Source organism: Drosophila grimshawi, unplaced genomic scaffold (assembly GCF_018153295.1).
Source record: "Drosophila grimshawi isolate 15287-2541.00 unplaced genomic scaffold, ASM1815329v1 contig_1367, whole genome shotgun sequence".
Lineage (NCBI taxonomy): Eukaryota > Metazoa > Arthropoda > Insecta > Diptera > Drosophilidae > Drosophila > Drosophila grimshawi.
The window spans coordinates 9,800,243-9,816,545 of NW_025062889.1; the positions used below are offsets into that span (position 1 = coordinate 9,800,243).

At 41.1% G+C, this 16,303-nt stretch overlaps 1 protein-coding gene across 1 annotated transcript in view; it reads left to right on the forward strand.

Moving 5' to 3' along the window:
* Positions 1-16,303, forward strand: part of LOC6560821 (serine-rich adhesin for platelets) — a 46,997-nt gene that overhangs the window by 1,766 nt on the left and 28,928 nt on the right. Inside the window, exons 2-4 of the mRNA XM_043216348.1 lie at positions 4,096-5,020; positions 7,583-9,200; positions 9,300-9,918. Coding sequence (XP_043072283.1) covers positions 4,205-5,020; positions 7,583-9,200; positions 9,300-9,918 — 3,053 coding nt within the window. The 5' untranslated portion in view covers positions 4,096-4,204. The remainder of the gene's footprint in view (positions 1-4,095; positions 5,021-7,582; positions 9,201-9,299; positions 9,919-16,303) is intronic.

Sequence of the window (16,303 nt, forward strand, 5' to 3'; positions counted from 1 at the left end):
CACTTGGCCAAGCTCTGCCTTGCTGGCAGAAGGGGGTGGATACGATGGGTGGAAGGGGGAGTGGGGTGTGTGGGTTACCCAGCCTACATACAACTCAAAGTGCAGCTCTTGGCTGCATTGTGCGTTTGGGGTTGCTTGCTGTTGCTGTTGTTCTTGTAGGTGGAGATGGTGATGGAGGAGGAGGAGGGCGACGACAGAAATGTGTGTCAATATATTGATTGAATAATGGTGTACATATTGACAAACAACTCAAAAGGCACTCGACACTCACAACTCACAGACTCAAGCTCAGACCCAGAACCAGACTGTCAGACTGTCAGACTTGACAGCATTTGCCAGGCGACTAGAGACGTTAGACGAAATTGTATAGGACAGAGGGCAGGCCTAGAGGCGAAGCACTTTCGTTCAGAGGAAACGGAACTGGAATATGTCGAAATGGCAAATGTAAAATAAGCAGGACCAAGGAGCAGGAGCAGGAGCAGTCAAGGGGACGGGGCAGCACATCAAAGGGCATTTCGAGTGCGTCGTCAATGCAAAGCAGCTCACAAGATGAAGATGTCGACGTCAATGTCGATGGAGCTAACGATGGTGAGGCGATGGCGATGTCGATGACGATGACGTTGAAGAAGTCATTTGAGATGGCAACCAAAAAAAAAAAACGATGATTGTGAGTAGGCAACTGGGAAGCTGTTAGCTGTTAGGGAGTAGGGGCGTGTCTGTGACACGTGTTTCTTTAATTAGATAAAGTTTGTTTGCATTACAAACATACTGGCAGCAAAATTTGCCTGTGCCAGCCTCCTCCAGTATGTGGCACAAGTGCTGTCAATGGCAACGTCTGCCACCAACTTTTTGCGTGCTCAATTCCCTAGCGGAAAAAAGTTTCTCCTGGACACGGCGCTCGCCCTGCGCCCGTGCCACTTTGCAACATGATTGACAGACGCACGTCTAGTCAAATAAAAATAAATACAAGAAAGTACTGATATCTTGGCCTCGACGAAGATTGCATGCCCTATATTAAATGAGGCACTTAAAAAATCGACTGATCCTGATTGACAACAACTCATCCCATGACAGATTCCTACCATTTTGATAAGATTTTTATCATAATGGATATTGCCAGAGTTTCATAATATTGATCAAAGTTTGGCAATATTCAAGTGAGACGAGTTTGATTAAAATTCGGAGGTGCCACATACACATGCCACAACAACATTTGAATACCATCTCCGACCTTATTAAAATATATATACAAAATAATTTATTTAAAAAAAAAAAATAGGTAAAGAAAAAAGAATTGCGGATAAAAAACTTTCTGCGGCACTCTGCAAAATCTTATTTACTTAAATAATTTCATTGAATTTCCTGCTGGGCCAAATTTTTGCTCATTTGCGTAATATTTTCACATTGCGCCGCATTTTCTCCAGCAATTTTCCTATTGCCTTGGAACAGAACTTTGTAAAAAAATATTTACATTTGATTTTCCTTTAATATTTTGTTCTTTCTTTCAAGCTTTTTTCTTATTTATTTGCTTTTGTGATTTACAGCGTTATTTTTACGTTGCCAGCGTCGAAGTTTTCTTTTCCGCAAGGTGACTCTTATTGAAAGCTATAAAATATTATTTTCTTGTAAGGAATTCGCTTTAAAATGTGAGCAAATTTTCTTAACAGCCTCATAAAGTTGAGGCATTTGAATTCATTGAAATCAAGAGTGGAGCAAAATGTAGTTTGTATCCGCCTCAGCTTCCTTTTGATTTTTCATTTAATGTTATTTCAAGTAATTGATTTTAAAGTTTGTTAAAGTTAGTTATATTCCCAGGATTGGTAGAATAATTCTACAACATTTTTTGTTTAATTTTGATGAATAATAATAAATGGAGATTATTCAGACACATTTAAAAAGTACAGCTGCAAAGCGAATCTAGTCACGTAGTCTGCATATATATTTCTATAGATAATCCAGGCAGTATTTCATAATGAATATCAAGTTCACTTATAGCTCATATTCATAAATTTGTTGTAATTGTGCTAAAAATGTTGAAGATTTCAAGGCTTTGCCTTTGCTTTTGGCACTTTGTTTGTATTGTACGAGGCGCAAACTTGTTGTTAATTAAACGCTCACAAAAGTAGGTAACATGCATATAACAAGTGCTACACCCACACACACACACGCACACACACACACACACACACACACACACACACACAAACACATACTCTCTCACATACTCTCTCTGTGGCATACAATCTCAATTGTTGCACATATTAATTTGTGTGCTGGCTTTCAATGTGGCTTGCCTTTTGTGTTTGCCCCTTGCTGGCGCCTTTCTTCCCTTTTGGGCCGACCGACAACAATGGGAATGACAACAATGAAGGCCAGCAATGCACATAAACTTGCTGAGCAAACACAAGGCAAGTGCGCCCAGCAACAACAACTACAACAACTACAACAGCAGCAACATCACCAGCAGCAGCAGCAGCAATAACAACAGCAGCAGCAGCAGCAGCCGCAGCAACAATTGCAGAGGCAACACACCAACAGCCCCACACAATAAAACACACTAACACAAATCTTTATTTAAGCATAACAAAAACATCAGATCCAATGGTGGCAAACTGAAAATACCCAGAAAAAGCAGAAAAAGGAGGCTAGCTGAAAAGCGGACAAAAAAAAATTAGAGCAGCAAAGCGCCTTAGGATATGCAACACATAAAACTTTAGTTTCGGTAGCAGCCAGCAAGGACAGTCACTTCGCATCGTCTCTCCTTGCGTCCCTCTCTCTCTCTCTCTCTCTCGCTCTCTCTCTCTCTCTCTGTCTCTGCTGAATGCTTATGCACTGACCTTTAACCTGATAAGTGTACGAACTTGAACGCAATAGCTTATCACAAGTTACCATGATTCATTTCGATTGTTAGCTATGCTTAACAAAATGTTGTTTACCATTTCAAAATCATTGCTATCATCTTCTGGCATTTATCATGATAAGTGTACGAATTGGAATTGAATACATTAGTTATCATGATATGCTACGTATAAACATTCATATAGACATTTAAATTCGATGGATATGCTCAACAAAAAGTAGTTTTCTTCTGGCATTTATCATGATAAGTGTACGAATTTGAATAGTTTATCACAAGTTATCATGATATGCTACGTATAAACGTTCATATAGTCATTTAATTTCGATTGTTAGATAGGCAAAAATTAGTTTTCCATTTCAAAAATATTGTTATCATCTTCTGGCAATTATTGTGATATGCCACACATAAACGCCGCACATATTCGGGTGCTGTGTGTGCAGTAAATGCTGCTGCTGCTGCTGTTGCATGAATGCCAGCCAGCATCGAGGAGTATAGCAACAACAGCAGCAGCAAGTGAAACGTCATCCAATGGATTCAAGTGATGTCTATGGGCAACCATTTCCGTTTCAATGTCTGGCTGTTTAGTCCGATGGCTGTTAAGCCATTTTCTGTGCCAGTTTTTGGCTCGAACCGAAAATTGGCAGTCAACTTAAAACTTGGCTAAAAGAGTCCTTCTAATACGAATAACCGAATAAGAAGCAGTCGCAGCCAGGGCTGCAGCCTACATATCCCAACAACTATCTACGTATGTGTGTGTGTGTGTGTCTATGTGGCAAACTTTTTACAGGAAATGGTGGTGAGGTTGTTTGGGGGTGGGCTGGGGAGTCGGCTGTGTGGGGTGAAGGGTGTATTGCCCCCGGCTGGCGAAAGAGGCTGCCAAAAAGTTTTACGTCGCAAACTTTTCTGCATATATTTTGCCCACAAAACGGAAGCTTGTTTTTCATGTTTCGTGTCTTTTGCTTTTAATTTTTTCTATTCCTCTGTCTCTGTCTCTCTCTCGTATACACTTTAGTTGGTATCTCCTTAGAATTGAAATGCTTTAATCGCAATTTATCAAATTGGAAAATAAAAGGGCTCAAGAGTTGCCCAGTTAAAAAGTTTGCTAGTTCTCCGAAAATTTGCACAATTTTCTAAGCATTTAATTTGTCAGTCGCATTCGCTCAGTTAAAAGTTTTCCTCAACACGACAACCGATTACAGTTACACTTTTCCCGTTCTTTCTTTCTTTTGTTTTAGGGGGTGGCTCAGCATGCGACCAAGGGAGACAGGCCAACAGCATCACCATCGACCGCCTGCTTCGATTCAACAAGGAGCCTAAACAGCGTGCAATGTCCACACAGCAGAGATGTCTATGTCCATGTCCATGTCCATGTCGATGTCGATGTCGGAACGCAATATGCCCAGCCAGGGGCTGGGCTTGCCAATGGCAACGTCCTCGCACCGTAACGCCCAGCAACATCGGCCGCCGGACGTTGAGGAGGCACTCTCCTCGATGCTGTGGACGCCCTATGAGCGGACAACGCCAACGGCCAGCTCCACGGATGAGGAGGACGACGATGAGCGACTCAATCGCAAACTGCGCAAATCGCACAGTTGCTACGAGACCAGCTCTAGCAGCAACAGCAGCAGCAGCAACAGTGCTGCTCTGAGCCACCTAGCAGCACCACCAGCACCACTCGCACCACCACCACCACCACCGCCGCCAGCAGCTGCAGCCGCAGCAGCAGCGGCAGCTCTCCCCGTGCCTTTTCCCAATTTTAGTTTAAGTGGTTGCGCCTTGGAGGCGGCCAAGACGGCCGCCCATTCAGTTGGCTCGAGTGGCGGCCATAGGAATCGCTACTCGTATCCATCCTACTATGGCAGTCCGGCGCACACACTCACCCAATGGTGTTCCTCGGCGGCCACGGCCATCACGGAGCCGCCCTCGTACGAGTCCCTCTACGAGGCGAGTGTCTCCGGCGTGGGCGCGGCCAGGGCAAGCTTGGCTCCCGTCCAGCCGAACATTATAAAATGTGATAGATCGCAACGATCCCCAGCAGCAACAACTATAACTGCTCAGCAAGATGATGATGATAATGATGATGATGACCAACTCAAACTAACGGCAAATGTTCCCGCTGAGCGTCTAATGCGCTCCTTTACAGACGATTACATATCGCAGGTAAGTCTATCGATATAAATCGATGGCTCTAAGAGATTGATTTAACTAGTTTAGCTAGCTGTAATATGAAATCAAAAATATTAAAATGTTCTGAGCTTTGAACATCTCGCTAAAAAAGTCTTCTTCAGTTAGCCTTATCTCACATTTAATGGACGTCTACTGTATATCGAAATAAATCGATTTAAATGTCAAAAAATCCGTATCTTCTTAAGTTATCCTTAAATTTTAGGAAAGTCTGCTGTTTTGAGATAAATGGCACTTATTGCTTAACTACAACATTCTCAGGAATGTATATTTCCATTTAACCATTCACAGTCTTTAATTGGCGGATGTATCGATTAATGTCGATAGCACGTATTAAACTCAAAGGAAGTAAGGAAAGGCATTGGTATCATAATTGATTAAATTATGAAATTTATATTTTATATATGCACGATATTAGAGCTTATTGACTGTCTACGCAGCTGATAGGCTTTTTATGTGTTGTATAAGACAGCACTCTCGTCTGTCGTGGGTCACATAAAATTGTCACCTTGGCGGCGCAACACCCTCAACTGCGCACTTGGACTCCTAATGTGGCGCCATCAAATTTGATGTCAAGGCTGACATCAGGGGCTCCATTATCGAGCGACTCGATTGACTGCCACTGCGCTCGATAAGAGCTAATGTTTCACTTAGGCCCTTGAGTGCCACCCCGCGGCTTCGATTCCAGAGCCGAGGCAGAGACAGAGTCAGACAGAAAGTGAGAGAGAGAAAAAGAGAGAGGGAGAGAGAGGGAGGGAGACAGTGGCAGATGTCTCCTAGCATCAACATCGACACTGGTATAGTAATTGGTCTCGCTATCGGTTCAAGAGTGCTGCAGGGGTGTGAGTAATTCGGGTTGCGGGTTGCGTGCGGAGAGTGTTGTTCGTGTTGTTCCGTTATGTTGAGAGTGTGGGACTCGTAAGTATGCATTTACATTTTATATCTGTGCTACTATCATAATTTTGTTTTTGTTTTTGCCTTTGTTTTGTTTGCGCCAGCGAAATGGAAAATTGACCACAAAGCAATGAACAAAGAACAAAGACGCAACTAAACTAAGTAAATAACACACACATGTGCATTTAAATATATGTATGCATGTATGTATGTGTGCCATATGCAGATACGAACAGAGTAGGGTTGTCGCCTCCTCAAGTGACCGGCATAGGGGTGGACAATGGAATAAGGGGGTAGAGGTAGTCGGGGTACATTATCTTTGTCCCATTATTTTTCCGCTTCGAGCTTTTGCTACAAAATTGCAACATTTCATAATTTGATTAATTTAAGACTGGTTCTGAGTATGAAAATAATAGGCACACATATTGTGGCACATTAATTGATCCCCTGGGGACAATATGGTATTTAACTATTATATCGCATAATGCGATTTAACCTCGAAATGTAGCCATGTGGACAGAAAAGCGTTCATTACAAGTATCATTGAATATGAGGCTGAGTTGCATTTTGGGGCTCTTTGGTGCCATGGGCTCTAATTCTAACGATTGTAACTAGCGCCAACAATCAACAGACTGTTGCAGACGAAACATTGCACAAGAGTGAACAACAACAGCAACAACAACAGTGACAGTAACAACAATGACAAGGCAATCCAGCAGCACCTAGAAATAAGTCAACAGCAGCAGCAAAAGCAACAGCAGCAGCAGTTGAGCTAACAGTAAATCACATTATATTTCTGTGACGTAATTAATGCAAGTAACACAGCGTAACATAATTAGAACCCACACACACACACACGCAAGCGCGCTCACGTACGCACCAACAGTTATTTAGAGCCCACATTATGTGAATGAGGATTTGACGGCGATTTGGCAGAGATGGCGTCGTTTTCGGATTTAGGTTTCGAGTTTAGCGATGAACAGTCTCTATGCGAATAATGAAAGCAGATAGCTTTAGTTCCCTGACAAAAACACAGCAACTATAATTTAACAGTAATTCATTTGGATTTGCGAATTAAATTGTTAATTGTCGTGAGTAGGCTAGCATGCGATATGTCCCTAATGAGAGAGATAGAGCGCAAATCATGCAGCCACAACAACAACAACAGCAGCAATAAGCAGACAAATAATTTTACAGTAATTTGCTTGGATTTTAGATTTAAATTGTTAATTGTTGTGTTGATGCACGATATGTCACTTGAAAAGCACGACAAGCGCTCATCTCTAATACATTAGACGGAGAATGAGAGCGAGAGAGAGAGATAGACAGAGAGCAGCAATAACTTTATCAGCCAGCATGCAGACGCCAGGCAGGAACAACCACAACAACAACAGGAATTATTTGTGACGATTTTATGTTTGTGCGTTGGCTTAATTAATTCAATTAAGCGCACATTTATGCGCTTGCTTGCCACATCCTGACTTGGCCCTGTGTGGTGGCAGTCACCTTTTTTATTTTTTGTTTTTGGCCAGTGGCTAAGTCGCCCCAGCAATTAACACTAATTAGCACTTGAAACTTAAATCTTGTCATTTGATTAATGCAAAGCTGGCGTATTTTTTTGTCTCTTTCTCTCCGGTTTGGCAGAATTGCGCATTATTTACGCCAACAGCAAACGACACAGAAACAGAAATAACGGCAACAGCAACGAATGTAATATCACAACAAAGTGCACAAAATCAAATCGACAGCAGAGCCAATTACATTATCAATGAAAATGTAGACAAAGACGAAGGCGAAGACGAGGACGGAGACAACAGCGACGTTAAAGATGAGCAAGAAATGGCAAAAAGAAAAATAGCGACAACGACAACAACAACAAGAGCACACGAGGAAACAGGCACAGTTGCAGTCGCTGTCGCTGTCGGAGTTCAGGTCAATCAACCTGTTTCCTGTGCTGCAGCAGCAGCACTCTATCGCACTCTCAGTCGCAGTCGCAGCCGCAGTCACACTCGCAGAGAGCAGGCAGCAGTGATTGTGAGCCCAACAACAGCAGAGAGAGCAGTTGCGGAGAGAACAGCTGCGGAGAGAGCAGCTGGGGAGAGAGCAGCTGCTGCCGTGGCCGGTGGTTGTTCAATTGAGCTTCGTTCGGCTGCGATCAGTCTCTCAAGTTCGTTCGGCGCGTGTACAACGGACGCGCGTATAAAGAGCAGTTATTACAATAACAACAATTGCAACAACAACAACACATTGTCGTCTTGGTTAACGCGGGGGCGCCACAACTACAATTCGTGTCGCAGCAGCAACAGCAGCAGCGACGTGCTGCGGCCCAACAAATGTTTGGCAGAACTCGAACGTTTGTATGCCGAATTTCGCGCGAGTGAAAGTCTCTTCGAGCATCGCCTCAGTCAGAGTAACGACAACGATACCGATAACGATAACGATAACGATACCGATAGCGATATCGACATCGATATCGATATCGATAGGGAAACGGAAAAGATGCGTTTGAATGTGGTGGCAGAGACGCCGCCACCGCAGACATTGCTAACTGCAACGGCAGCAACACAAACAGTTGGCAGCAGCAATAGCAACAACAACGGCAGCAGCAGCAACAACAACAACAGCAGCGTCTTTCTCAGCAATGCTGGCAGCAACAAGGCCAAAAGCATCAGCAACATTGCAATTTTGCAGCCAGCAACAAAGTCCTGTCAGCGACAGCCAAGTCTAACGATTCAAGTGAACAACAATAACAGCAACAGTAACAACAACAGCAGCAGCAACAATAACGGTACTAACAACGGTAATCAGGTTTGTGTTGCGTCGCCCACAAGCACAACGACAACAGCAACAGTTACAACAACAACAACAACAGCGTCAACAACAGCTCAAGAGTCGAGCATCGTCAACAACAACAACGGTGTTTGCGTTGTGAATTGCAACTACAACAGCAGCAGCAACAACAACAACAGCAGCAGCAACACCCCCAACAGTAACAAACGAAATAACAGCAACAACAACAACAGCAGCATTGTTGCAATTAATAATTGTGTGCCCGGAGCCAAAGTGTTTAGTGCAAGTGTACAAAATAAGCTAAATAATAATAATAATAATAATAGCAATAATACTAATAATAATAATAATAATACGAATGTGGATGTGCAACATGCTGCTGCTGTCAGTGCCAGTGTAAGCAACAGTAATAATATAAATAATATTATTAGCTATAATCATAATAATAATAATAATAATAATAATAATAATAATAATAATAATAATAATAATAATAATAGTAGTGTGAATGTGACCAGTGCTGATAACAACAGTGTCAAAGTAATCAATGTGAATCTTTCGCCAACAACACGCACTTTCACCTCAACCGAATGCCAAACCGATGATCTAAGCAACACCGACACCAACAACAGCAACTCCTCCCAGCAACAACAACAGCAACAACAACAACAGCAGCAGCAGCAGCAGCAACAACAACAGCAGCAGCAACAGTTGCGCACACGCGAGCAGCGTCGACGGGAACGTCGAGAACGTCGCCAGCAGCAGCAACAACAGTTGCAGTTGCAGCAGCAATTGCCCCCACACCATCCGCGACGACTGCACGTGGAACGGCACTCACCGCCGTTGCATCCGCCGCCCCACTTACATCATCCCCATCCGCATCCTCATTCGCATCCGCATCCGGCTGCTTTGGGCCTGCCACGTGCTCTCCTACCGGATATTCTGCACAGCCATTATCCGCCGCCGTACAGCGCACTGTCTGCCGGTGTTGCACCGCCACCTTTGCCACCACCACCAGCACAAGCACCGCCGCAAGCAGCGGTCCAAACGCTGCCGCTGCCGTTGCCACTGTCGCTGCCACCACCACCGCCGCCTCCGCTTGCGTCTGTGATATCGACGGTGCCACTGCCGGGTGCCGCACCACTGATGAGCGATGGACGCTTCACGTTGCCGTTGCCCATAATGCGCAGGTGAGTTCTTCTTCTTTTACTACTGCCTCCTCCGTGTAACTCTGTGCAACATTTGCTGTCCGTTCGCTTCAGCTTTCAGATTCAACTCTCACCTCCAGCAACATCGATCAATCCAATTCCCATTTTCATTTCTATGTCTCAGCGCTCAAGTTTCAGGCGTATACCCTGTAAAAATGCATTTAGCGGCTTCTTCAACAAGTGGGGGAGCATATATAGAACTTTGACAGAGATTTTTCAATTTTCTCTTGTTTATCTAAACATATTTTAAAATATTTTACAAAAGCTTTTTATTTTAAAAAACTTTTTAATTTGATTATTGGCAACGCTCTGATTTCAGAGATATTAATCATAATTGAAGGTTATTTTGCTTGTTTATTATTTTATATAAAAATTGAATCTGAAAATAAAATGATATGCTTTTTAATCTGAAATTTCACACAATTATTTAATTACTGGTAACGCTTTGATGTCAAAGGTCAAAGAAAATCTTATGCAACTTAGCTGATTTCACTTTTATTCAGCTTTTTATACAAAAAATGAAAGATTTTCAACTGAAGCTTGGAGTTTGGAAAATGTAGGCACTCCTCAAAAAATGTATATAAATAATAGCGAATAAAACTAAAACATTTAAATAGAATATTATGATATTGAACATGTCTTAAAAATACAAATTTAACTAAGATGCTCACTTCTGAAAGCTGCAGTTTTCAATTATATAGTTCCAGGGTATGTCAGGTGTGTCTCGATTTCACACTAAAAAGATTCTCTGCATATAATTTTTCTTTTTTGCTTTTGGTTTTGGCTCCGCTGTGGAGCTCTTCTTTTTGTGTTTCTTTTGTTGTTGCTGTTGTTGTATCTGTCGTTGTTGTTATTGTCGTTGTTGTTGCTCATGTCTATTTCGACATTTTCTATTACCGCACATCGCTTCTTGCCTTTTTGTGCGGCATTCGTTGTTGTTAGCCGTTGCCGTTGCCGTTGCCTTTTTGCCGGCCATGTGTCTTCCTGTTTCGTGTTTCAACTGGGAGCAGCCAGGCAGACATCAAAAGCAACAACAACAACAGCAACAGCAACAACAAAAACAACATTAAGCATCAGACATTATAATGATGGTAATTTTGATGTCAGTAACAAATTTCTTGCATGATTTGGCTCTCTCTCTCTCCCGTCAGCCAGCCGAATCTAGACTCAGGCCTAGCAATCTTTTTTCTAGTTTTTTTTATAAATGTATTTTTTTGTTTTTTTGGTGAAAAATGAATCTTGTGGGTTGAGAGCGTTTCCAAGAAGTGGAAAACATAAACATGAGCTCTAATTTAAAATTGTTGTCAAGCAGTCGCATAGTCATTATAACTATTATTTGTTTTTTGTTTTTTGTTTTTTTGGTTGGTTTACAAGTACACATGTTGTGCCGGCACGTCTGTGGGGAAATGGAGGGGACATTGCTGCTATAAACCATTTTGATTATAATGAGTTTTGGTTTATCTTTAATTGCAGATCTTAAATCACAGTTTTGCTTGGCCAGGTAACAAAAGTGTCTTAGTGCTTTTTGTTTCGCCCCTTTTGTTCTCTCTGTGTGCTAGCTGACTGGCGATTTTGATTGTTGTTGTGTTCAGAAAGCGCAAGATATAGATATAAATATGTATATATATATATACACATGCTAGATTATATACGACAGAATTGCTACGTATGGTTTTTTCGTAATTTTCCCACGCATTCATTACTATAAATATCTAGCTAAAGTTGAGCTAGAATCACAAACCCGTTTTTCCCATGACTGCACACAAATTATTTTAGATATGTATCCGTATTTTCTCCAATGTATCTGTATCTGTTGCTGTATCTGTATCTGTATCTGTATCTGTGCAGTTAGTCTGTGTATGTGTTTGTGAGCTATCTTTGCAAAACGTCTCCCATTCGAACACTTTTATAGCAAGTCTCTGAACATTTGACATTTGACGACATTGTCGTGTTTCAGAATTTAAATTGTGTTTTATCTATTGTTTAATTGCAAAACTGTGTCAAGTTGAATTGTTTGACTTATTGCTCGTAACACATTAGATTTGTTGACTTTTGTTGTTTTTGTTGTTTGAGGCGTGCCTGAACTCTAATTATTATGTATTATTGAGTTTATGTTCGGTTTAAATTGCTCAAACGATACGCATTTGCTGCTGATTGTGAACTTTAATTATTGTATATGATTGAGTTTATGTTGGGATTAAATTATTCATACGATACGCATTTGTTGCCGGGCAACGTTGGGCGCCATTCGAAATGTTTTTGTCTGCTCAATTTGCACCTGCATTCACTAGCTAAATATTCTATACAAAGAATTGTTTACTTTTAACAGCATCTTTTCAACCCGTTTCTGCCTCTTAGCCGATGCTTTGCTTTTTAATCGGTAAACCACGATTTTTATCTGCAATTTGAACCTTGGCTCCAAATTAACATGCTCTTACACAATTTTGCTGTGTTTTTTTTTTGTGAGATTTACTTTTATTTTGGCGAGATAAAAAACTCGGCCAAAAAAAAAAAGGTGTAAAAAGCGAAAGTTTTGTCAGGGGACGTCAGGAGTTGAAAACTGAAGTTGGGCTGCAGTAAAAAGGTCGTCGTTTGGCCGCTGGTCCATTTGGTCGCTTGGCGGACCGGCTGAGCGTGCATAATCTTTAAATCATTAAATAACAACAACAAAAAACCAACAAAAACCAACAGCCCCAAAATGAAAAATAACAATAACAACAGCGGTTATACTTAATAAAAATAAGAAAATAAAACAGCTGGCAATAAAAAGGAAACGTGATGCTGAACTCACATTGTGGCAACAACGCAGCAGCAGCGGCAGCAGCAGCAGCAGCTTTGTATAAAACGTTATTGTTGTTGTTGTTGTTGTGTTTTTTTTGTGTGTAGGATTTAATTTTGATTTTGAAGCATGCGAAACAAAAGAGCAAAGAAAACACAGTGTGCCCAGTAATAAAAACACTTTAACAGATACAGATACAGATACACTAGCGGATACAGGTACAGATACTTTGACTGAGTTTGAGTTTGTCTTCAACTTTGGCTTGATAACTAAGCCAGTCGACAGTCGAACGACTGTTTCTGTGTGTATGTGTGTGTGTGTCTGTGTGTGTGTGTGTGTGAGTGAAGAGTGCAAGTATTCGTTCACTTTCACTTTCGCATTTGTATCTTGAGGTTAAAACGTAGCTGGAACTTGAAGTGCTTGGCCATATCATCATAAATTTGGCTTAAAGGTAGCACAAAACGCACAAGTCGTAAATCACACACACAAAAAAAAAAGAAAAAACAAAAACAAAAACAACAAAAACGTAATTCAGTTAAGATCATTAGATGCGTGTATTTCATATTAATTATGGCACTTTAGCTAATTGCGCTGAGTTGTGCGGCCTGACACTGAAAACTGAAACAGGCCAACAACAATAGCAACAACAACAATAACAACAACAACAGCAAAAGGCAAACCGGTTTTGTAAGCGACTGTCAAATTGAGAGTCCAAAGACCCAAAAATTTGCATACAGTGCAAAAGTATCTGCAAGATACGCGCCTCAAATCGATGGATGATTCAACTTTAGCCACAACGCTCAAAATGCAAAAAGCGCTAAAAGCAAAAAAGAAAAAAACAAAAACAAAAAACAGACAGCTAAGGCAACAGAAAACCAGATTTCACCCGAAACAACAACCACAACAACAGCAACAAAACAACAACAACAACGGAAAACCAAAACCAAGTTTCAAGTTGCAGAACGCGCTGCTTGCGCCTCCTGGTTTGAGCAGCACCTCGATCTGTGTTGTATCTGTGTGTGTGTGGCTGCATTTGTATTTGTGCATTGTATCTGTTGCTGTTGCTGTTGCTGTACTCGCCCTTTAGCATCCAGTTTAGCTGCTTTCAACATTTACTAGCTGCTGCACGCATCTCCTGCTCAGTTGACACACTTTTTGTCTAGCTCTTCCAGCTAGATCACATTCACAGCTAACTTTGAGCTACCTGCCTCGAACTTTTCTATATATGCATCTATACATCTATAAATTCAGTGACTTAAAATCACACAATCACAGCTAATAACTATTTATATATATCTATATAAATATATATATATTGGTGCTAGCTGGCTAAACACTCGACAAACTGACCAAACAACTTTCCAGTTTTTTTTCCATTTATTTATTTTATTTTTTTGCTATCCTGCGAGTGGACAGCCTTTTTGGCTTAGTCCACTCTTTTTACTGATTTGGCGGAGTTGGCTGTATTTATTTTTATAAGAGAACAAACTGTAGCCACAAGCACCACACCAACCGCAACCGCAACAAAAACAACAGCAGTAGAAATAAATCGGCTAAATAACTTGTCGGTTTTGGCACTAGAGACTAGGAATCGCTAACCCCGAGATACTTGCAACGAAATAAAACAAAACGAGGCGAGACGAGACGAGAATTTAACAAAAGTCAATAAAGCCAATAAAGCAAAATTGTTGTTGCCGCAGTTCAAATGCAGTAACAGCAGCTGTAGCAGCAGCAGCAGCAGCAGCATCAGACTGCTGTTGCAGACAACAGCCACAACAACAACAGCTTCAACAATGCGAAGCCACCAACCACTGTGGTCCACAACCAGATAAATTCTGCAGAATTGTGTGCTGCAATTTAAAAAACAACATACAATTTTACTTGTGTTCCTTAACTTCATATATCAAGTCGTAATCTGTGTAAATATCATGGGGCGTAGCGGCCCCATCTATGGGATCAATGTATCTAACAGGTCGCAGTGCATGAAACTCCTCAAAAATAATAATAATAATCTGTCAAGGAAACTGGGTGTACTATTTTAATTTAATATATATTTCTTAATAATCTGTTATATTTGATCGATATTTATCTATACAGACAATAGCTTAAAGTGTTTAGGTACAACTTTAAGCTATTGTATTGCAGTAATGTACAACTATTAAGAGTGCTCTTGAGTCGAGAGAGCACGACTAATAGATTTCCTGTACTCAAGACAATATATATCATTAATCAAACATGTGCCAAGGTAAGCTAGATTTGCGACAAGCTCAAATTCAAGCTGAAAAGGACTGCTTTTATTTAGCAAACTATTTTTTACTCAATCAATGCTAAACTTGCATTGCAACCAACACTTGAGCAGAACAACAAATTAAATAGTGCTTTGCCACAAGTTGAGGCCACTGTGCACTGTGAAACCAAAATGTGACTGTCTGCTGCTGTTTCTGTTGTTGCTGTTGTTGTGCAGTTGGTTTGTATAGAAAATGCATTCGGGCCAATTTGCAATGAGCCGGCAAAATGCTGCAGCAACAGCCGCAGCAGCAGCAGCAAATAGAAAACGCATCGAGACACGAGTTCCAAACACGTTGACACAGTCAAAGACAAACTGAGAGAGAGAGAGAGACACAGATAGAGAGACGGAGTAAGAGAGAGAGAGGGAGATAGAAGTGGGTTGATAGAGACAGCGTTGAAAGCATGGAGGATGTTCGAGGGCCAATGCCAAAGAGCAGAGAGGCAACTCTTTGACAAACTGTTGCTGTGCCGAAATCTGGCTTATTGAATTCTCACCCCAAATTGGAAATTCAAATTGAGTTTACATATGGATTTGTGTTGTGGCCATTAGCTGACGATTGACACAGAAACCCAAACTCAAAACCAGATGCCATCAAGAAATTATTATCAGCAATCGTCGCCGAATTGTGCCAGTGCAATTAACAATGTTTTGTGGGCTTTAAAAAGGTCTTTAACTTCTTTGGCACTGGCCTTGAGCGCTGTGAAAATTATCGCCCCGTCCAAATGCGAAACTTGGCAACGGATTCAGACTCTTTCTCTTATTTTGTTGTTGTTGTTTGGTTTTGGTTCAGGCCATTACTGTTCAATGCCATTTGGGCAAGAGAACAAAGCCGAAAGCCCAAGTCTAACCGGCTCATTGTGAATTCCGGCATCAGACATTTCGCACAAAAGCCGCTCACAGCACAAATGTGTATTACGAGAATTATTATTTTTTATTTTATTTTTTTTTTTTTGTTGTTGTGTATTTTCTGTATTTCACAAAACACAATAGGAGTCGACCCAACCCAGACCAGACAAGACCAGGTCTGGAATTATGGCCAGCAGCAGATGAGCATAATTTGTAAATAAGCATATAAATAAATAAGCATGTCCATGCAAATAAACAAAATGCAAATGCTCGAATGAAATGAAATGAAATGCCTGCTGCCCCCCTCACCCTTATGCCCCTTAACCCCTTTTCTCTCTTGCCTCCTGCATTTTTCATTTGATTTTATTTCGCATTTTATTTTTATTTATTTATATTTTGCTGCTTCTTTTTTTTTATTTTTTATTTATTTTGTATTGTGGCTGTTGCGGTTT